The sequence below is a fragment of the Tauraco erythrolophus genome, chromosome 8 (assembly GCF_009769465.1).
Source record: "Tauraco erythrolophus isolate bTauEry1 chromosome 8, bTauEry1.pri, whole genome shotgun sequence".
NCBI lineage: Eukaryota > Metazoa > Chordata > Aves > Musophagiformes > Musophagidae > Tauraco > Tauraco erythrolophus.
Window position 1 is genome coordinate 20,186,730 of NC_141472.1, and position 21,577 is coordinate 20,208,306.

Genomic DNA, 21,577 nt, shown 5'->3' on the forward strand with positions numbered 1-21,577 from the left:
CACACTCCTTCTCCATGGAGAAAACAATGGAGGCTAATTTCTCAAAATGGAAGAAAAACTTGGCTTCCCTCTAGGCAGGCACCTGGGCCAAATTTAGTAATTGCTTTAGAAATCTAGTAATTAAATGCAAGACAATTCTGTTGGATGACATGCAGTTTAATGACTTCAGCTTTTTCCACGCTGCATGGATACATTTGGTGAAGATTTTTAAACACCAACAGCTTCTGCTAAGCATTAAAAATGCAAAGCGTAATATAAGGATAACAGGTGCAAAAGCAGTTCTTTAATGTTCTTATGTTTTCCTCATGAGTTAAGTGGATACAGTATAATCAAAGGGGGTAAGTTGCCAGTTTAATATACCAGTGTAACTTCCACTTATGAACTCTGACAGAAGCAGTGATATGGCTACTCATTTTTCTGCAATGTTGTTTCTTCTGAGAAAGATGGATTTGCTTTGCTGCATCTCTCTCAGCTATACTGTATTTTGGGTTTCTGTTTCTTGGAAAAGCCTTCTGCATGAAAACTGAATGCACGTGTCCTTCTGATAAAACTATTTCTTATTGTGACCGCAAGGTAAAAAGTTACTAGGTAGCATGAATGATTCTTTGATATTAGACTTGTTAGTCTACTTCCACTAGTAGTTCAAGTATAATTTAGTATTATCTCCCTTGTCTTGTGGGTTTTTTTTCTGATTTTTTTTTATTTGTTTGTTTCCAATTCTACCAGTGTACTTGGGTTTTTATGATTCAAAGAATCATTCCTGATAAACAGAGAAACTAATTGTGTGATATCCTTAAGTAGCTATCGACAGCCAAAGGAGGTCCTTCCCATAATCTGACTAGAAACTACATGCCCTGTCTTGCAACAGAAATAGTGCATTTAATGTTATTTATTAAATATGTGTCTTCCCAGACAATGACCAATGTCAGCAGTAACAGAGACAGCAGTTGGCCCCATCCTTGCAGGCGTACAATCAAGTACAGTCCTTTGGCCAGTCTGGTTTGTCTGGTTTTCGATGATTGAATCACAGGGGTTCCCATTGTTTCCAATTTGCAGTAAAGTCCATTGTTTTGAACTTCCAGTTTCCGATTAAATCAACAGTTCCTCCCTCTCATTATAGTACATCACTGAACTCCCAGGGGAAAGAAAAAATTAAGTAGAACTATCAGCAAATAATAGTTGCATTATAGTTATCTGTAAACCTGAATGTTCTCCACAGCTTCAATAATTACTTCGCTTATCTTTCTGATTTGTCAATTATATCTTCAGCGCTTCCCAAGATTACTACCTTATCTTTAAAAGTTTTGGATTGTTTTTCCCAAGTGGACATTTCTGAAGGATACTTCTGAACTCAGATGTCCCATACCTAAAGAATAAAATGAATAGATCGAAAATAGATTTGATTGTTTAGGCAGCACGCAATTGTCCCAGGTCCCCTGCCAAAAGTAAAAGTAATCGTTGGTCCTAAACAGTTTGTGACTGAAGTGAAAACATACAAAGGAAGACAGAATGTGGAAGGCAAGGAAAGCTAATTGACTACTATGTGAATTTTAATGAGATTGTCAAGTTAGTTAGTCTTTGATTTCTCAGTCTGACTGTTTTCTGAAGTATAGATTATCATTTAAACAAGATTTCAAGGCTGGAAACCAACAGAGAAATAGAAAGAAATTTTCAGCATCACAGAGTAGCCGCCAACTCCTTGAAATTCAGTACTGTAGGTAAGAATTTAAAATCTATTACTCAAGAATAAGATTAGAATGTCTTATAACCACTCCTTGTCTGTGAATACATTAGAAGTCGGCTAAAGAAAAAGAAATAGCCTATTGCTAAAATTGATGGAGAGTACAGACTGATGGAAAATATTCCTGGATGACTATTACAGGCCTTATTTTTTTCTAATATTATACAGAAATATTTTTATATAAATTCTAATAAGCGCGAAGAAGACATTTTAATATATGTTTCATGATAGGTTGTAATAACATAAATACGTAAATATACACATGGTTTTCTATTCATCTTGCAGCACACATAAAAATCACTTTCTAAATTAAAATCAAAACCTCACTTAGGATCTTCACTTTCTTTGAAAACTATTAAGAATACTCATGAGTCACATCCATAGCTTGCTTCTTGCACAGAGCTATAATGTAAAGAAAGTTTCCTTCACTCTTCAGGGGTTGAGTCTCCATTGAAGCCTGGATAAAATCACTCCAATAGCACCTGAAGAATCACTAGAGGATAGTGCTTCAATTACAGGCAAGAACCTGGGCCAAAAAGGAGCGCTCAGAATTCTCACAGTGCTCATTACCTTTGGCTTTCTGCCTTAACAACTGGCGTATACTATATCAGGTGTATAAATGTTCTGTGTGGTTCTTAGCTATTCTCCATGCTCAGACTCACTTGGCAGTGCTCTGCACCTCCTCCTCTGCTGCCGTTCACCTTGTGAAATCATTATGTCATTTACATTTATGTAAAGTGGATCCAAACCGCTTCTGAATTACAAGTCTCTGCATGGCACCCTCTTTGCAAAGGTGTGAGTGGCCATGCTAGGGGTAAGGAAACAAAATTTCTTGCCCAGAATCAGAATTTCTGAGCTCCAGTTGTGTCAATTTTTATAGTGCAAATGTTTTAACAAAAGTTGTGCAGCTGAAACAAATACCAGTGAGTGTTTTCCAATGCACTCTTCATATGAGCTTATAAAAATGACCTTTGTGTCAGTTTGCTGGTGAAAAATATTTCTGTCAATAAGGTGAACAAATCTGGAGAAGTCCAGAGGATAAAATCATACAATATTCTGGTTTTGCATCTGGCTTATATTAGTCAACAGCATATAACGCGATAGTATAATAGAAGTAGAGAGCGTACGGAGAGATTCTAACACTCAGTTACCACATCTGTCTCTCTACATTATCATCATTAGAGTGTTTAGATGCAATTTGTCTCCCTTTCCATTTGAAAGATTCATGTTCCCTCCTATGAACCGGGCATCAGCCCAACCGTGATGGGTTGTGTCCATAGGGGAACGCTTTCACTTCGACACCTGCTATTAGCCATCATCAGCCCAGCAAGCTCTATTTCAATCGTTTATATGTTTGCAATCTTTAGCCAAGCAGGGAAGGAACCAGTGCGTGCTTCTCTGATATGGAAACGGGAGAGGAAACTAAGGGAGAGAGAAATAAAGTTATGTCCACTTTTCCACAGCTGACAGATTTTACAGCTCAGACATATGGAAATTTAGCAAAGCTGGGGTCTGCTGCCATTTTAATTAAATATAAATAGAGAAGAAGGATGCTGTTGAGGTTAAGACCATTGGCTAAGGCACAAGAGATCAAGAGTGAGTCACTAGCAACTGCCACAGTCTGACACCAGGCAAATCAACCTCTCTGTGTCCCAGATTTACAAAATAGCTAGCTTGCGTATTTAGACTTTATGTTCCTTTGGGCAGGGATTGGCTTTTATTATGTTTTTCCCAGCATCCAGTAACCTGAGGCCCTGATCTCAATGAGGTCTGGTTATTATCGTAATACAAATGGTCCCATCTACATCTCTGCTCTCTGGGCTAGATCTTATCCCCCCAAAAAAGCTGCATATAAAAAGGAACTGAAGAGAAATACCTAGATGAAGCACAGAAAATTTTCCTTTCAGGTCAAAATCTTAATCAAAATAGCTATTTCTGTTATGTTAGAAAAAATCGCTTATCACTAATTAAGGTATAATAGGAAAAATTGGACCTGAAGCAACTCCTTTTATTGTCCAATCACCAGGCATTGATGGCAAAATCAAAAAGCACTAAGGTGATCAGAAGTTCTTTATAATTCAGTTTCATCACTGCCATTTAAAACAAAAAAAAAGGGGCAGGGAGTACTGTTGCAGTGCATACTTTGTCGTATCTGGTAACTTGTTTTGGAGATGGTTTTAACGTGCTTTGGCAGAAGGTGCAAGGATTCCAATTTTCTCAGTCTTCCACCAGGGAGAATAATGTAGGATGGTCTGCACTTCTGCTAGCCTCGTCTTACTGGGATGCGTAGGTGGGTGTGATGCCTGCAGTATGCGTAGGCATTCTCACGCGAGCTTTAATCTAGAATCTAGCCTGCGCAGGCTGCAATGACACATCCAGTTGCAGTGTACGCAGATGTTGGATACAAAAGAAGCCTAATTTGAATCAGGATATCTGGGTTCTGTTAGTGACTCTGCTATATATTTCCTGTATTGCTCTAGGCAAGGCATTCAGGGCCTGATCCAGCCTCTTTTTAATTCCACAGCAATCTTGTCTCTGGCAGCACTGTGAGCTGGATTAGACTTCTAGCCCATCGTTTTCCCAGGCTCTCCATATTCCTCAATGGTACAATAATACCTGCTCCCTCCATAGGTGTCTGATATGGCTTAAACCATTTGCCTCTAAAATGATCTGCTACTTACGCAGAGCATGAATATGCAATTGAATTAAATTCTTGATTCGGCCAAACCCTCAAACCTCTAACAAGCTTCAATCAAGTGAACACATACTGGAGAATTTGAGGTTCTGTGTCATTAGGTGTCGATACGTAGTCTTAAACATGCAAGAAGGTAAATAACTTCAGTGAAACTACTTATGAGCCTAACATTAAGCATATGCCTAAGTACCTGGCTCAAGGCCGTATTATCTATCCTTAGCCATACACATGTGCTCAAAGTTAAGCATCTGCTCAGGTGTATTGCTCAATTCATCCCTAAAAGCATAATACTCATATGCTTTCTAGCATAGCACAGACAAATATGTGAGCCTAGAAGATACTAGAAATAATCTACTTTTGATTATATGAAATGTCACAAATTATTACTTTTATCTTTCTAATATACCTAAAGAAACACAGAAAATTTATGGTTGTGTAGCCCATGCTAATTTCCAGGATTCTTGCTTACCTTATAACCCTTTACTTTTATATAACACTGAAATCACAATATGGATGTGTATTTTGAAGTAATTGTGTTGGTGGTCCCTTCATGCTTTCTGAACATCTAACAGTTAGCTAAGCAAACACACGTGACTGATTAAAAGAAGAAAGGGAACTATTTTTACAGGGACCATTAAACTTTAACTGCCATCTGGCAGGGAATGATTAGAGAAGATCAAAATTAAGGCAGTCAACACAAATACTGTGTGGATACCTCAGGGAATTAATGTGGATAGAAGACGGTGGACTTGTGGCTATGTTAAGAGACAGACAGAGAAGGAAGTGGTGAACACATCCTTTACGACTGCTGCCCTAATGGCCACGTTCATAGCAACAGGAGCAGAGAAAGAAGAAATCAAAAACACCTGGGAATAATCAGACACTTGCTGTCATAAAAAAGAAAGTTAAAGCATTATACAAGAGCCACACCATTCTTGTTCCCCAACAAGTCAGGAAGGAAATTTTTATTGAGGAGGTGTGTTGAAGTTGGCAGGTAGTTAATATTCAAATTAGCCTACTATCTTTACACAGGCATTTTAAATAGGGTCTGTAATAAATCTTTTAATTGAATGACCTTACAGAACACAAACCTGTGGTTGATCTATCTGAACACTGGATGTCACTATTTATACACACTATTAGTAATTTTAGAGGAATTGAAAACACAATCCAGCCATGAATCGGAACAATCCAGCCATGGCTTTTTCAAATTAGCTACCACATGTATCTTTATTGGTGTTCTTGCGATAGCAGTTTCAATGAACCAAAGCTTCCAAGCTGCCTAAACAAATACAGGTCACTTTTTTACAACTACTCCACTGCCTGTCCCGGCTATGCTGCCATTAGGTGCTCCCTAACAAGTGTACCATGGCTGACTTGGTATTCTATGGGAAAGGTTTGAGGTTTGATAGAGAGGTAATGGACTGGCTGCTCATTGCAGCATCTCACAGCTGAGACTCTTACTAGGCAGCTGGATTATCATCTTATAACTCTGCTATTGTTACTGGTAAGGAAGAAACAAAATACAGCTCACTCAAAACCGCAACAGCCCCTACATGAGGCAGTTCCTGGTCTGACTGTGCTGGTAGAACCTTCTTTTCACCTCTGAGGAGCTACTGGGTTGGAAAACCCCTGGTTCCTCAAGCATCTGCCCTGAGATTCTTCATCCCATGGCACTAATAACATACAGCTCTTCTGCCACTCTGCTCCCCTTCCTTGAGGGACAAGTGATTTCCAAGGAATATAGTTATTATGAGGGAGTACCTTTAGGAGCCAGGGGGAGGGAAAAAAAATAGAGTGTCTCTGAGTCCAAGTGGTATGGAAAACAAATCAGCACTAACAGTCCAGAAGGGCAGATTAGCTGCCAAAAAGACTAAGGACAGAAGACAGGTGAGAGGAAGTAAACATTAGGAACAATTGATACAGTAATGTACTATGAAATTAGACTGGTTATTTTTGTTTCTTGAGCTCAACATGGTATTTTGAAACTTGACTTTTCAATAGCGTAGGAGAAGCACATTAAGTATGCTTCAAAGCCTATGAAATCTTGTCAGCTGTACCTGATTTCATAAACTTGTGCTAAACAACAACAAAAATAATGATGAGAAATGTACACATTACTACTCTGAAATGTACAGTCAGTACAAATGTTTGGTAATTTTAGACCTTGATTTTCAACAGAATTTTTCAATATATTCATGTGTCTACTTGTTGGTCCACATCCTTGAAAATGCTAGGACCTTTAAAAATTTGACTCTTCTGCAAATTCTTAAATTCAGTGTTCTTTCAGGGAGATGTAAAAAACAATTAAAAACATCCTCAGGTGCTTCGCTAGTAAAGAAAGAAACTGAAAACATCTCTCATGATTTGTAAAAATATATTTCTATGCAGGAAGTGAACATGGTCTTTCCTAGTGCTATACTGCAAGCATACTACTGTAAAAACACCAGAGGTGTTGAGGGGGTTGTGTTTTTTGGTTTCTTTTCCACAGATCTTGGCTGGACAGTGAAATATCTAAAAGTCAGTAATCATGACTGGAAATTATCTGCCCTGAATCTTATTTTATTACAAATATTCTTTTTGGAAAAATAGTCTGGCCAAAATATTCTTTTGCTCAACTACAAGATTATATTTTAAATTTGAGCATAGTGGGCTCTCCAGGTGAGGGTCATGAACAGGTTTTGCTCTTTCCTAAGCCATTTCTAGCCTTATACAGTACAGAATAATTCTGCTAACATGAGTAATCTGTTTAGTGGTGCAAAACAGGAGTCAAGTGCAGCTATAATTAATATGACACTAACGCTATACGTGTAATATATTATTATAATATTTATGTGTCTTATACAGAGCATTATACAGAATACTAAGTTTAATAACCAGTATCAATTTTGCAGTACATATATGCCACTCTACAATTGGGGGGGAGCAGAATATGCCTTACACCTAAATCTGTTCAGAATCTGGAAAGGCAAAAGCTGTGGTGCAGAAAGGCAATGTTTTATCATTCTCTCCTCAGACTACCATAGACACAAAGCAGTCAAGGACCACCTGAAAAAGCAGCACAGCTCTGGTAAACTTCTGCAGTTTGTTGCCCCAGCTTTGATGCAGAAACCTGTTAAGACTGCTCAGAGCATATAACAGCCTATGGCTCTCTCCTGTTAACAAGGTGCAGAGCATTCATTCTCCACATGCAAAATTCCAAGCACTGAGCCAAACTGAAAGAGAAATACAGTAGACATTTGTTGATTTTTTTATAATGCCCACAAGCATCTACAGATGTGATCCCATGTAATGAAGCATGTGGCCTTAAGCTGGAATTATTTGCAAACAGCAGGATCTCCTGGCAAAAGAGATGGCACTTGCTGTGTTATGAAAGCTGTCCCTCTAAAACCATGTTTGGTTAGCACCTATGCCCTGTTGAAATTGGCATAGATAATTCCAAGTGGGAACAATGCCAGCACGACAGATGGGAGTGAATGCAGGCGTGCCAGAGAACCAGTATGTTCATCAAGTCTGAATATTAGGGACAGAGTCCTTTCCAAGAATTCAGAAATGGCAGGCTGTCCAGAGTTTCCGTAGTTTAGGTGTGGAACATAAGAATATACGATCTCTTTCATAACTATGAAAAAAAATTAATTACAGTAATTTAAAAATAGCTCATATGAGCCTTGCAAAGCATGACAGTAGTCAGCTGAATTAGAACAACTGTTTCTCCGGATTCAGACTGGCATCAGGTCCCAGAGGGCAGAACCTGTGCACCGGAGTCAAAATGATTCCACAGGTTTTCTGCTAAGTGGTTCATATCGAAGAGCTCTCGGACGATAAAGAATATTCTTCATTTATACAGTGCCTTTCAGGCAGTGATCCCAAAGCAATTTGCAATTATATGAGAATTTAAACTCATAGTTGGAAGTTATGTCATTTACAATTAAGCAAATGAATCTTGCATGTAGTAACGGGTTATAGTCCCATCTCCCTTTCCACCAGGGATTATAAACTGGAACTACACTCTCTGTGGAGAGGGTGGAGGAAGACAAAATCCTTCTGCCACAGTCCTGGCAGATACACATGTACCCTGCTTTCACTCTTTATGTGGCACAAATAGCCATAACAGGTCAGTTATCCAAAACACTAATTTAATCTCCAAACAGGAATCAGTAATTCCTACATTTTTTGAGCACCAGACATATACCTTTCCGTTTCCTCTTCAGATTGTGAACAGTCAAAATATATTGCTCAAAAATACTTGCCTAGGATCATTTACATGATTCTGAGAAACAGGAAGAACAAAAAATCTAACAAAAATAGCTTAGGTACTGTGGTTTAAAAACTAAGAATCTGGTGTTGCAATTCCCCCTGCACAAAAAGCCTGTACTTTCCAAAGAGCCCGCTAACAAATCATCCCTCCATTTTGGGTTTCTTCAACTTCAGCAACCAACATTTATGGATACTTTTGGAAACACTGGCTTTAATATGGCCAAAGTCTTGGCTGTCTGTGCTGCTCTCTGGATCTGTGTTTTAAAAGAAAGGGTTTCTTTTCTTTCTTTTTCTTTCTTTTTTTCTTTTCACCTCAAATGAAAGGTGTTGTAATTGGGTTGCCGCAGTTGTGTTCTAACCGGTACGGCTAACAGTGTCGATTTACAGCTGAACTTTGTTGTTTTCTGTTTTCTGTTAAAAAGGTGCTTAATACTATTAGTAGGAATAAAAAGCGTTGCTGAATTTATTTTCATTTAATCCAGTGATATTCTGTAAACTAGACATCTATGTGTTATCCAGCCAACTGACTGACCATTTCAGGTATCAGCCGTTTTTTGCAACATAGCAAAGAGGAAGCCTGAACCAGCCTTGGGAAATATGTGAGTCATCCAAGTAAGACACCTTAGTTAAGGGAATTTGTGTTCTAAAGTAATACATGAAGAGGTACTGTCATTCCAAAGGTTATGAAATTTCTGTGTATTTATAATAATTACTTTGATTAAACATCAGTGGATTGTTTTGTTGTTGCTTTTCCTCAAAAATCAATTTAAAAAAAATACTGGCTAGATACATAATAATGATTTTTAAACACATGAAAGCTCACTCTGAATGTGGTGATCCTGACATACGCTGTGTAATAGATGTGAAGCATAAAGTGAAACTATTCAGGAACCTAACATTTCCTTTCGCTTTGAGTAATATTGCAAATACAAATAGATATTACATTAAAAGATGGAATCAGATTTTTTTAGACAATTTATAATTTTTACTGACATAGAAAATGAATTTTAAAAATATGGGATCATCTTCCACCTTGTGACATGCTGGGTTTTACAAAAGGATGGCTATATTTTTACATATTTACACTGTTGCACAGCATCCTGAAGCTAACCAGCAGAACCTGAATGCTGGACAATATGGCTCATTATCCAGAGTGAGAGCAGCTCTACCAGTCGTTTTTGGCAAGGCTGCTTTGGAATCTTGATCTCACTTTCCACCAGAATTCAGTAGCTAGGATGAAGATGAGAATACTTCTTTTCCATGCTAAATTTCTGCTGTAGCAGAATGGTTTTCCTCTTGACAACATCCCATTTTGATGTATAATGGCTATGGTAGTAGTAGACCCTACATACATAATCACTGTGCCAGTTAAAGCAGATTTTAGAGACCCATAGATGACAAGGATTATCTTGATTTTAGATTCGAATCACATCCATGATCTCAAAAGTATTAGTGTACTTTCAGAATTGTTAAGTATGAACATGGTATGATGTTTGTGGTTAATGCCATCCGTTTCTAGGACTCGGATGTTAAAATAATCAATGGACTGTTAAGCAGAATGCTCTACAGCCTAAATTAGCCCTATGTTGTTCAGTTGCCTGCAGCTTTCTACTAAAAAAGGAGCTGTTGAGACTAGAAGAAAGCTAATTTTAGCAAAAAACAGCTTGGGTAAGTACTCTGGGGTACAAAGATCACTCAAGAAACAAATTCTCCCTTTCCCCTGTAAAGGAGAAGTTTACAACGATAAGGAAAAACTTTTATCATCTGCTTTCCTATAAAGCATCACTTCCAATCCAGCCAGCTCAGCAACTAAAATTCCCAACATTACTTATGTCAAGATTTGCCAGCTACTAATAATCAATAAGGTAAACAGGTATTAAGTGTGTGTTACAAAGAGATTTTCTACTTAAAGCAGAGCCATCTGATAATGGCTTCATTCCTTCCTCCCAGAGCTCAATTGGTTTAAATATTCTGGAGCATATTAGTTCTGCTCTATATACCTTCTTTCCACAGGCCATTGCTCCAGTTATCTGAGAGGACCTATGCAGTCCTGAGTGGGAAGATTCTACCACACAGTTGTGAACGGAAGAGGCAGGAGTGCAAGATACCTTCCAACTGAAACATAGCCCAGGCTGTGAAAAACGCTGAAAAACCCTGACTTTGTAAATCAATATCAGTCAATGCTCTGCAAAGTACATCATAAATCTGGAAGTTCTAGAGAGCTAACCCTGAGGTAATAACACCACTTTACGTTTTAAAACATTTCACAAACATTAGAACAATCTCAAGAGGTCTTTGATCTAATTTTATCCTTTGGGGCTTTTCCAACAATTAAGAGTTGTTGGAATATATAGGTCCTCCAGACACATCTCCTCTTCGAAACAGATTTTAAAAAAAGACTAGTGTGAGTGCGTGACATGCTTTGAGTTAATAATCCTCTGCTGGAAGATAAAATTTAACGTGAAGGAATAGATTTTGATCTAGAAGGAGAACTTTTTATTTAGGCTTTGGACAATGCGATTTCTCCTGACTAGCCAAGATTTCTCCTTCAGCAAATATAGAACAGACATTCATATTTTATAAGTTATTATTAATAAATGTTGAATTCTGACGTGCTCTTTGGTGCAAAGCACTCTGACATTCATTTATTCAGCATCGTACAGTATTTTACTTATTCAGTTGAACCAATCTGAAATTGTCAAAATTCGTCTGTACCTGGAGGAAAACCAACTCGTATCTACCAGGCAGACATCTCAGTTTACAGGTACTGTGTCCAGTTTCCTTATTACTTGCTTTTTGGATGGCAAACTGAACAGGTATAAAGGCTTGATAGATCATAAAATCATAGAATCATAGAATGGTTTGGGTTGGAAGTGACCTTAAAGATCATCTAGTTCCAACTCCTCTGCCATGGGCAGGAACACCTTCCCCTAGATCAGGTTGCTCAAAGCCTCATCCAACCTGGCCTTGAACACTTCCAGGGATAGGGCATCCACAACTCCTCTGGGCAACCTGTTCCAGTGTTTCACCACCCTCTGAGTGAAAAATTTCTTCCTTATATCTAATCTAAATCTCCCCTCTTTCAGTTTAAAGCCATTGTCCCTTGTCCTATCACTACACGCCCTTGTAAAAAGTCCCTCTCCAACTTTCTCGTAGGCCCCCTTCAGGTACTGGAAGGCTGCGATAAGATCACCCCGGAGCCTTCTCTTCTCCAGATTGAACGGCCCCAACTGTCTCAGCCTGCCTTCATAGGAAAGGTGCTCCGGCCCTTGGATTATCTTTGTGACCCTCCTTTGGACTTGCTCCAGCAGCTTCATGTCCCTCTTAAAGTGAGGGCCCCAGAGCTGAAGGCAGTACTGCAGGTGGGATCTCATGAGAGCATCAATAGTTACCAGCAATGTTGGGGTGGCGCTGCATACTTTTCTGGCAGACAATATCAGCATTTATCTGCCTATCTCCTAATCCTTTTGCTTGAGGAGAAAGAAATGTGCTTGATGTTGACCTGGAGCCCCAGAGTCTGGGTCCAGATGTGTTTGAGTCTGGTTTTCATCTAGGATGGAGTTGGTGCAGTTGTTCCCAAGATCAGGGATGAATTGAAGAGTTGGTGGTTCTAGATAGGGTTCTAGCTCAGGCCATGGTTCTAGATAATTTCTTGCTTCTAGAGCAGGTTCTGGATCACTTCTTGGTTCTAGCATATGTTCCAGATCACTTATGGGTTCTAGATTGGTTTATGGTTCTAGATTGGGGTCCAATTTGGTTCCTGATTATTACATAACTAGTTTGGGATTCAATTTGCTTACTGGTTCCTGGTTGTTATGTGTTGGGGGAGTTCCTGGCTACTACAATAGAAAGCACCTGTGCCTCGTTAGGACAGGTGCTGTGAGTCACGTTGGTCAACCGGAAACCACGTGACTCATGGATGAATAAAGGTGGGGCACTCCCAAGAGGGAGTGGGGCAGTTCCCTCCTGGAGACTGGAGTGATAGGAGTCCCTGGAGAGCAGCATCTTGAAGCTCTCTGTTGGAAGCCTTTGGTTGTGACAAGGACCTTTGGAGTGTGATAGAGCCTTCTGATATACGAGGGAGATCACAACAACCTTCTGGGTTGTGATCCCCGAAGAGTGAGACACAGGCAGTCCGTGACAGTTATGTATTCAACCTCATTTTCAGGAAGATGGTCTGACACATGTAGATACCAATTCATTTCAGGGTTGCAAAGTGACACTATATGTCACTGCGGGACTGACCCATTACATGGTGTACCTAAGAAATGAGCTGCTTGGCAATGAAGATGAAAAGGACTGTTGTTTTTCTAAAGATAAGGACAAAATAACTGAGAGAATCTTTATAGTTTCAGGGAAAGTCTTCAGAAGGATCAGGAAATCTGGGATGATCTTTCTCTTTCCTTTCTGGGGAAGGAGAAGGCCCCCTTAGTGAACCACAGCTAGTGGTCACTTGCTGTTCTTACTGCCCTGACATAAACCTGGCTCAGCAGCAGGGAGCTGGGGGAGAGAAGTGGAGCAGCGCCATGTACTGCTCAAACAGCTGCTCTGTATCTTCTTTGCCAGAGGCAAAATGAGGAGGAAACCTCTGACAGCCTTGGCTACTGCCCACAGGCATAACTGGTCCTGTCTGGGAGAGACAGCTGGAAAACTGGGAATTCCTGCTAAGAGATTTTGGGAGTTTAAGATAAAATTCCAAGTAGAATAGACTTTCAGAAACATGGTGAGCAATTAGAAATGACACTGCTCATTAGTGCACTGATGCACTTCCTTGGGAACCTAGCAGCAGGTCACCAGATAGGAAACTGCATGAGATTACCAGAAGTATTTTTTTTGTGAAGATCTGCCTTGATTAAACTGAACATGGTCCCCAGAGATCAGTAACAGCTCTTCTAACTCCTCCTGAAAGCAATGGCTGAGTTGCATGTAAAATATAATATCAGCTGTTGTGCCTTAAGAGCAGCAATAAACAAGTGTTTAATGGTGGTTTTGTCATTGTTCAGATCAAACAGCTTGTGAATGCATTTTTTGCAAAACATTCCAGGGTGGGAATCGTGACAGAAAAGGGCACTTTCTTCATTTAACACTTTTCTGAATCCATGTGACTTAGTGCTGTGTGCATACAGGAGTGTAAGGTCCGCTTTCTTCTCCATTCAGGAGAGCTGTGGGAAGATCCGTTTCGAGCCTGGAAGTCCACACCACAAGGTTCCCAAGAAGAAAACATGTCTCTAAGTGCTGTGCTTCCTTCCATGAACAAGCAAATTTCTTTGTTGCAAATGGCCTGCTGGCTGCTACACTTCTTGAGGGAAGTACCCTACTTCAGAAAGGCTGTACTTCATACGTTAGTGTACAACAATGTGTTACATTTAAGTCCGTCCACATTTGCTTTATAGTTTTATTCATGGCACTGGAAATATTTGCTACCACAATAGCACAAAGACTGAAATTTTTTTTGAAGTGAAAAGTTCTGCCTAACCATTAAAGGTTGTTGTCATTTATACTTGTTTCTTACTTAGCGTTTGTCTATAGAAGAACCACTCGACAGGCGCTGCAGATCTCCCCATACACCTCAGTTCCCAAACAATGGGTGTAAGATGTGAAAAGGGGGGGAAAAAAAAAAGAAAGAAAACAAAAAAGCAGGCAACTTAGAACCTCTTTTGCTGGCCTTCGTAGACTCCCTTTTTACTGCTGTTACTAAGGCTCTGGAAGGACCCCAGAACCAAACCAAGCTTGCTGCAGGGATTGAGGCTGGGAGCAGGAACCTGGGAAATTCCAACTGTACTGTTGTCTCTCACCTTAAGACCTACAATTGAGCACAACTCCATTGTACCTAAGGATCAGAAGACATTGCACTGTAGGTTATAAAAGCGACATTACCGTTAACATTAGTATGCAGCAGTTGAAAGTGCCTATTGATCATGTTTGTTGGTGGGTGCTCAAGTTGCTGATATGGAGAATGTCTGAGCTGTGTGGCACCTGTGGTTTAAGCAGTGACAGCAACATCAATAGTCCATGTAAGTTTGCAGGAGGCCAGCAGCTAACTCCTAAGACACTATGCTGTGTTCCTATCCCTAAATGCAATGTACGTATCCTCTGACTCGTCCCTTCAGAGACAGTTTGTAGCACACAGACTGTTTTAGAATTTAAATTTATTGTGATGGCACAGATTGTATCAAATAAAAAGTCTGCAACAACTTAAATACGTTTCCCAGTGTTTTACACAAAACATGGGTAAATTTTTCTGCATTTTTCCTAGTTGGCACTAATACTCCTAACAGGCGTAGATGACCGTTAAAATAATGATCCTCCATAGCAAGTGAAAAACATCAAAGAACGTGCGAGTGATTAAAGCGGGAATCTCGGGAACACACGCTCCTCAGTAACGATAATGTTTTGATTAAGCTTGACTAAAAAGGATTTTTTTGTTACTTGGGTGCGAACGTGCTCATCACGCAAAAATCATGAATTAAATAGCAGGGACTTTTTGAGCGTTTCAGGTGTTCTCGGACGCGCCCTCTTTTCCCACCTGTCAGTCTCGCCCCGGTGGGACCTGAGGCGTTTTGGGGACGTTCCCGCAGATGGCGAACGGCCCGCACGCTGAGGGGAGCGGCAGTTCCAGCCAGGCAGACGGCGGTCGGCTCCGCCTCTCCTCCCGGCGCCGCGCCGCCGCTCCCCGCCCACGACCCGCCGCGATGGCGGCACGCCTCCTGCCCGCCGCGGCTCCGGACAGCTCTTCCCGTAACGGGCTTCCTCCGGACCGCGAATCGCTGCCCCGCGGAGGCGAAGCGACCTCACCCACCCCGCTGCCCTCCCGCGGGCTCTCAGGGTGCCGCCGGGCCGGGTCTACTGTGCGGTGCGCGGCGCTGGCTAACGGCCCTGACGGCCAGGCTCCGCGCCCAGCGAGCACCGCGCCGCCGCCGCCACCGCCTCCCCCCCGCCCGCGCCCGCAGCCCTCGCCCCGCCCCGGCTCCGCGGCGAGGCGGGCGCAGGGCCATTGCGGCTGCGCCGGGGCGGGCGGGGCGAGAGGCGGCGCTCGGTGCGGCCCCCGCCGCTGCCAATAGTGTCGGTACAAAGTGACCTTGGCGCGGCGCCCCGCCTCCTTCCGCCGCGCTGCATCCGGGCTCCCGCCGCCGGCCCCGCCGCGCCTGCGCTGAGAGTCCCCCGCCCCACGGCTCTGAGGTGCGGCAGCCGGAGCGGGTGAGTGGCGGCGCCGCGCCATCCGCCCCCATCGTCGCCCCCGCCCGTCGCCGCAGCCCCCTTACCCTCTCCCTCTCTCTGCAGAAACACCGGATTGTGACCCCCCGGGACGCCGCCCGCTAAAATGTTCGCCTGCGCCAAGCTCGCCACCTCGCCCTCCCTGGTGAGTGGGGGCGCCCGGGCCTCCCAGCCAGCCCCGTCCCGGGCTGCAGTGAGGGAGGCGGCTGTCGCGGGGTGCCCAAGGGCTGGGCGGGCCTCAGAGTCCCCCGGCAGACCCCTTGGGCCAGCCCGTTTCGTGTGCTGTCCGCCCCAGTGGGAGGGGTGAGGAGTGGGGCGAGCTGCGGCGGGGCCGCGTTCTCCTTCCCGCCTCCTTGGCGTGGGCCAGGGCCCTTTGCCAAGGTGAGGGGCATTCCCATACGAACGGCGGAGGGGGAGGGCAGCGCACTCTTGGGCCTGGTGCGCTCGGCTCCTTGTTGTAGGTCAAACTCCAGCCTGTTGCTTGTCCTGTGCAAGGCCGAGATTTTTTACCCTTGCAGAGACGAGGGACTGTGCTGCTTCAAAATGTCCTCTCTTGCCTGCAGAACGTCTCGTTTTGCATGGTGCAGGCACAGGTTTCCCCTGCGGGAAGAGCTTTGTGCAAGAGCCGGTATGACCTTAGACTGCTGGAAGCCCAAGGACACATGCAGGCCGCTTGTGAAAGAGGCTTCATTCATTTACGCCTTGCTAGATTTAGAAGTCTAGATTATGACTGTACCTTTAACAACTTTGGAATTCATTATGATGGCTTTTATTTTTTTTAATTTCAGAATGTATATCACTGGCTGCTGGTCTATGTGGCTATTTTGTTGCTGTTTTGCTACATTTTTGTCAGTATAGTGCATGTCCAGGTTCATTGAATGATGTAGCTGTTCACAATAACATCTACTGAAAACGGTGCTATCAAATTGCATGGCAGTGCTTGCTTCTGTATCATTTATTCTATATCCAGCTACGGAAAGATTGTTGCCTTTCAAGTAAGACAAATGGCTTAGTAGATAATAGCCTTATAATCTTACAGACTATTGTACAGGAACAGCTATGATCCAATGTTTCTTTTTTTTATAGCTTTTTTCCTCCTCTTGCAGATCCGTGCTGGATCAAGAGTCTTGTACAGACCAATTTCAGCATCTGTGTTGTCTAGGCCAGAGGTCAAGAACGGAGAGGTACCTTATAAACAAAATTCTGTATCTTCCTAAATTACCTGGTGAGCCTAAATGTCCTCAACCTAGAGTTCACTTGTACTAACTCACATATCTGTAGTGTGAAAGTTGCTTTGAGTCAAACACCTAATAATACTTGCTGTCTTGCTGTTTCCCCTGAGAAGTCTTTCACATTTAGTGTTGATTGCTTTCAGGTGGAACAGGTCACATCCTGAATTTTTTAACTGTTGGCTATAGTCTCATCACTTGGAAGAGGAACTAGACCTTGAATCTAAGACAACTTTTTAAATGCAGAATAACACTATCAGAGCAGTCATAGAAAATGGTCTGTGTCTGAATATAATGCTTTTTCATGTTTTGTTTTCTTAGGGCAACTCAACACTTAATGGGGCCCAAAACACTGTCTCCCGACTAGCACTTAGAGAATTCCAGACTAGTGCTATCAGCAGGGACATTGACACTGCTGCCAAATTTATTGGTGCTGGTGCTGCCACAGTAGGTGTGGCTGGTTCTGGTGCTGGTATTGGAACAGTCTTCGGTAGTCTAATCATTGGTTATGCCAGGTAATCAACTTCTCTTTTATAAAACTCTTGACTTGCATGCAGATGTACCTTGAGACCAAACCCCCACATAAACTAAGGTGTAGTAACGATGATGGCACCGTAATAAGTTTTGTTAATAATTACTGTTAATGATAAACATGGCTAAATAGAATCATATGAAACTGTAGTGTATTCGTCAAAATGGCTCTTGTGAAATTCAGACCTTTTTACGCTCTATCTGGGAAGAGACGTGAAAGAAGTGAGATCATTAGACTTGATCAGTGTTTTGGTCACTGAAGTCCAATGTTTCAGTATTCAGTTCGAGAACTGAATTAAAAATCTAGCCTGGATCTTTTCCCATGTGAGAGGGGAGAAACCCTGAAGAGAAACTATGAAAACTGATAATAAGTAACATGTGTTTGTATGCTTTAGGCTTTGTAGTCAGGATTGTTGTTTGGAAATGGGTGCTTAATTCAGTTTTCTGACACGTTCAGCTTTGCGTCTCAGAATGTGTAATTACTTTATCAAAAGAGTAATCATTCCTTCTAGAAATCTGAAGGGGGTGACAGCGTGGATTTTATAGTAGGGATGAACTTCTTCCAGCTTACAATGTTCCTGTAGTAGGAATAGTTCACGTGATATCATGGAAGAGCAGAACTGATACGGGCATAAAAAAGCTTTTCTAAAGGTTTTATGCTCTTCATTAGTCTTTCAACCAGTTAAGACTTAATTAAGTCTTATTTCTTAATAAAGATTTTTGGGCCCTACTGAAGACAAGGAAGTTCACTTTCCACTTGAAGAAACATAAGTGTTTTCAGTACAAAACTAATGTCTCCTTTTTTGAATTTGGCATGAACACTTCAATAAGAGGCTGTAGGAGATTACTTCATAGTATGATGTTGAAGGTTTTTTCTCTCCCACACACTTCTTGGAGGGATAATTCACTGCATTTTTGCAACAAACTGCTGTAAATTTCTTTTTTTGCTCTGGGTGGTTTTAGTTCCTGTATTTGTCTGAGAGCTACTTAAAACGTTATACAGATAAGCTTCCTTGGAATATGGTTGTAATGTCACAGATGTGAAATAAATATATAAAGTGTAGTCTGATAGTGCCTGCATGGGAGGATGTAGAGAAGTCAAATTCAAAAGTATATATGAACGTAGTCACAAAAAGTGTGCTCACTTGGAAAAGCCATATACAATCTGCATAACTTGAATCTAGTCTTAGTTGCCAACTCATTTGTCTTCAGCAAAGTCTTTGCCAAAAATTACTTCTGCTTGGATTCATTGGATTTTCCTGTTGTGGAATCTGTGGCAAGGAAGTATGAGGTTCTGAATCTGTCAGATGCATTAAACTGTATGAAAAAAAAATCTTAATTGTAAAGATAAAAAGGTCTTACACCTTCGCTTTCTTTTAGAAATCCTTCTCTGAAGCAGCAGCTGTTCTCATATGCTATCCTGGGATTCGCCCTGTCTGAAGCTATGGGTCTCTTCTGTCTGATGGTTGCTTTCTTGATCCTATTTGCCATGTGAAAGGAGATCTGCCTGTAATACTGGCATTGGAATGTAACTCTGCATTTTATGGGACTCCCAAAATGTTGGTGTCATGGAAATTGATGCTATTTCCAAAGTCATTTCATTAAAGATAACTTTAACTGTCAACCTGTTGCCTGCATTTATTATCTTTCTCATTAGGGTATCTGGAAGACAACATCTTGTCACTAGGTCACCATGGATTTCTCCTGATAATGACATGTCACATAGGACCCTTCAAACAATGACTTCAAGTCAAACATTTTATTTATTAATGTATATGGGCAGGCCACTTGTTCGTTAAAATGAATGTGGCATATCTTTGAAAGATCAAAGGATACACAGATTAAATGTGAAAGACTATACTGCTGGCCTTGCTCCTTCACTCGTGTGTCAAACTTATCCAGAGCTGTTTCTGTCTACAGTTTGTTTTTTTCTCAGGTTAGCTGGCACATAAGGTGTTCTGGCACCTCTTGGTAGAAGGAGCAAAACACAAATCCACAAACAGCGATAGGAAATTTCTCTTTACATCAGTTTTCAGTTACGCTGTAAATTTTGATCACTATGGTAAAAATTGTCCACTTGGTTCTCACCAGTGTCTCAGTTGAACTAAACTAAGGACTGCTTTAGGTTGGTCCAAGGCATTTAATAGTGGCATATTGATATTATAATGTTACTTAGTTACTGCGTTCTTGGCATCACCTAATTAAAAGGGACAACTTCCAACATCCTCATTTTGTCAAGTCAGCCTTGCGTTATCTCCCAAATCCTTTTAAGAGAGCAGTAGGATCAAAGCATTTTTATTAACAAAGCGTCTGCAGTATCAACCTTTGTTTCTCACAGTATCTGTCTTTTTAACAATCTGAATGCGTTTAAGGTGTCATCTACACTTGGAGTAACATACTGTGTGCTACTGTATACTAATCTGGTGAGGGGGTTGCTAGCATCTCAAACTTTATTCAGAATATTAAATAATAGATCTGATCATTTGACAAATGTAAGCTGAGTTTTGGAAGAACACGAGCAAGCTTGTTACAGGCTTTGTCATCTTGTTTTCAAATGGGTAGTTACCAAATTAAATTGAGGAAACTTAACTGTAAGCTGCCTATCTGTAGGGAAATGGAGAAATGACTGGCAGCTGTCAGATGAGTGCAAGGTGCAGGCAAGACCTTTGTTTTCATCTGAATTCAAATAGCAAATCGGTGTTCGTGTAGCCTAACTTGGACCTAGCACGAGAAGTTACTTTTCCCCACGTGTTCTTAGGAGAAAATAGTCATAATCTCGAAAGGATTAAAAATTACTGTGTAAATACAGAGAGCATGCTTTTACGTATGTGAGGCTTAGGAACGTAGAACATGCAGCATCTTGAAATGTTTAGCTCAAGCGCGATATTAGTAGTGCCTTACATGACTAGTCTGGAGGTGGGTTTTTTGCCGGGTGAGGGAGGGGTAGGAAGTAAAGCATATTGCAGCTATCTTCCATGTGGTCTGTGCTCATGCAGTGTTTTATTTTATCAACCTACCAGTATCCATTCTTGTAAAATATTCTGTTACAGAGCTGACATACAACGCATCTGCTCTGAATGAAAAGCAGATGCTGATTACTAGAAGTCTGGGCTGAAGCTCATCATTATAATGCTGTCCTCGTAGGTGATGACCTTTGTTCTGGTCTTTGAGTGCTGTAGAGGTCTCTGTAGGCATCTGAGGTGGCAATCTGTATTTCCTAGTGTTGTGGACTAGCTTAATTCAAGCTTCACATTCCATATTGCTGGGATTTGGCCAAACATGGATCTTCAGACTTGCCTTAGTGAAGCCTAGCTCCAGGTCTGTTAATCATTTGTTTGCATATAAAATGATTCTGCTGAGTTACAGTTGTGTGTTTGGTGTCGAGAGAAGTTCTGGCTAAGCTATTCCTCCATAACCTCAATAAGAAAGCTGTCTGAGTCACCATGAGTTACCTGAATTGGGTTTTAACAACTCGCTCTGGATTTACATCCCATCTTTTCCCATGTGGTTCACCCTGTCAACATGAACCCTTTTCCCTGTGATCAGCCTTGTCTGAAAGGCAGCAGACATCTCAGATGACTCTGCGTATAGGTGTAAAGCCTATCTATCTTAGTAGTAGCATCTCCCTAAGCCTGTTACCTCTTAAGTTACTGTTAAAGTGGTGAATGTGGGCCAAACGTAAGCAAAACTGCTTTTAGGTTATGACAATCTTGAAAGAATTTGATCTCAGTGTTACAGATAAAGACAAATCAAGGTCTTTCCAAACACGGCAGCAAACCTGCATGCAGGGGATTATCCTTCTTATAGACAGTAAGGGGCTTAGAGGCAATGGGTGGATTTTCACATCTGAATGATCACAGGGCACATTGACTCCCTTTCTCTAGTGGTCTGTTTTCGCTGCTCGTGAAA

At 41.5% G+C, this 21,577-nt stretch overlaps 1 protein-coding gene across 2 annotated transcripts; it reads left to right on the forward strand.

Moving 5' to 3' along the window:
- Positions 1-15,852: 15,852 nt before the first annotated feature.
- Positions 15,853-19,285, forward strand: ATP5MC3 (ATP synthase membrane subunit c locus 3). Of its 2 annotated transcripts, none has more exons than XM_086615660.1 (5): positions 15,853-15,872; positions 15,975-16,053; positions 17,015-17,092; positions 17,459-17,652; positions 19,049-19,285. In XM_086615660.1, the coding sequence occupies exons 2-5, from the start codon at positions 16,015-16,017 to the stop codon at positions 19,161-19,163; spliced, it is 426 nt and encodes a 141-aa protein (XP_086471786.1). In that variant the 5' UTR covers positions 15,853-15,872; positions 15,975-16,014; the 3' UTR covers positions 19,164-19,285. The 2 variants fall into 2 exon arrangements, with proteins under 2 accessions (XP_086471786.1, XP_086471785.1); XM_086615659.1 differs by having other exon boundaries at positions 15,859-15,890.
- The last annotated feature ends 2,292 nt before the right edge of the window (positions 19,286-21,577 follow it).

Excerpts from the sequence above, each read along its gene's own strand:
- ATP5MC3 (XM_086615660.1), top strand. The coding sequence starts at position 16,015 with ATGTTCGCCTGCGCCAAGCTCGCCACCTCGCCCTCCCTG. Across the intron at positions 16,054-17,014 it reads TCGCCACCTCGCCCTCCCTG|ATCCGTGCTGGATCAAGAGT; the intron begins GTGAGTGGGGGC and ends CTCCTCTTGCAG. Across the intron at positions 17,093-17,458 it reads CAGAGGTCAAGAACGGAGAG|GGCAACTCAACACTTAATGG; the intron begins GTACCTTATAAA and ends TTGTTTTCTTAG.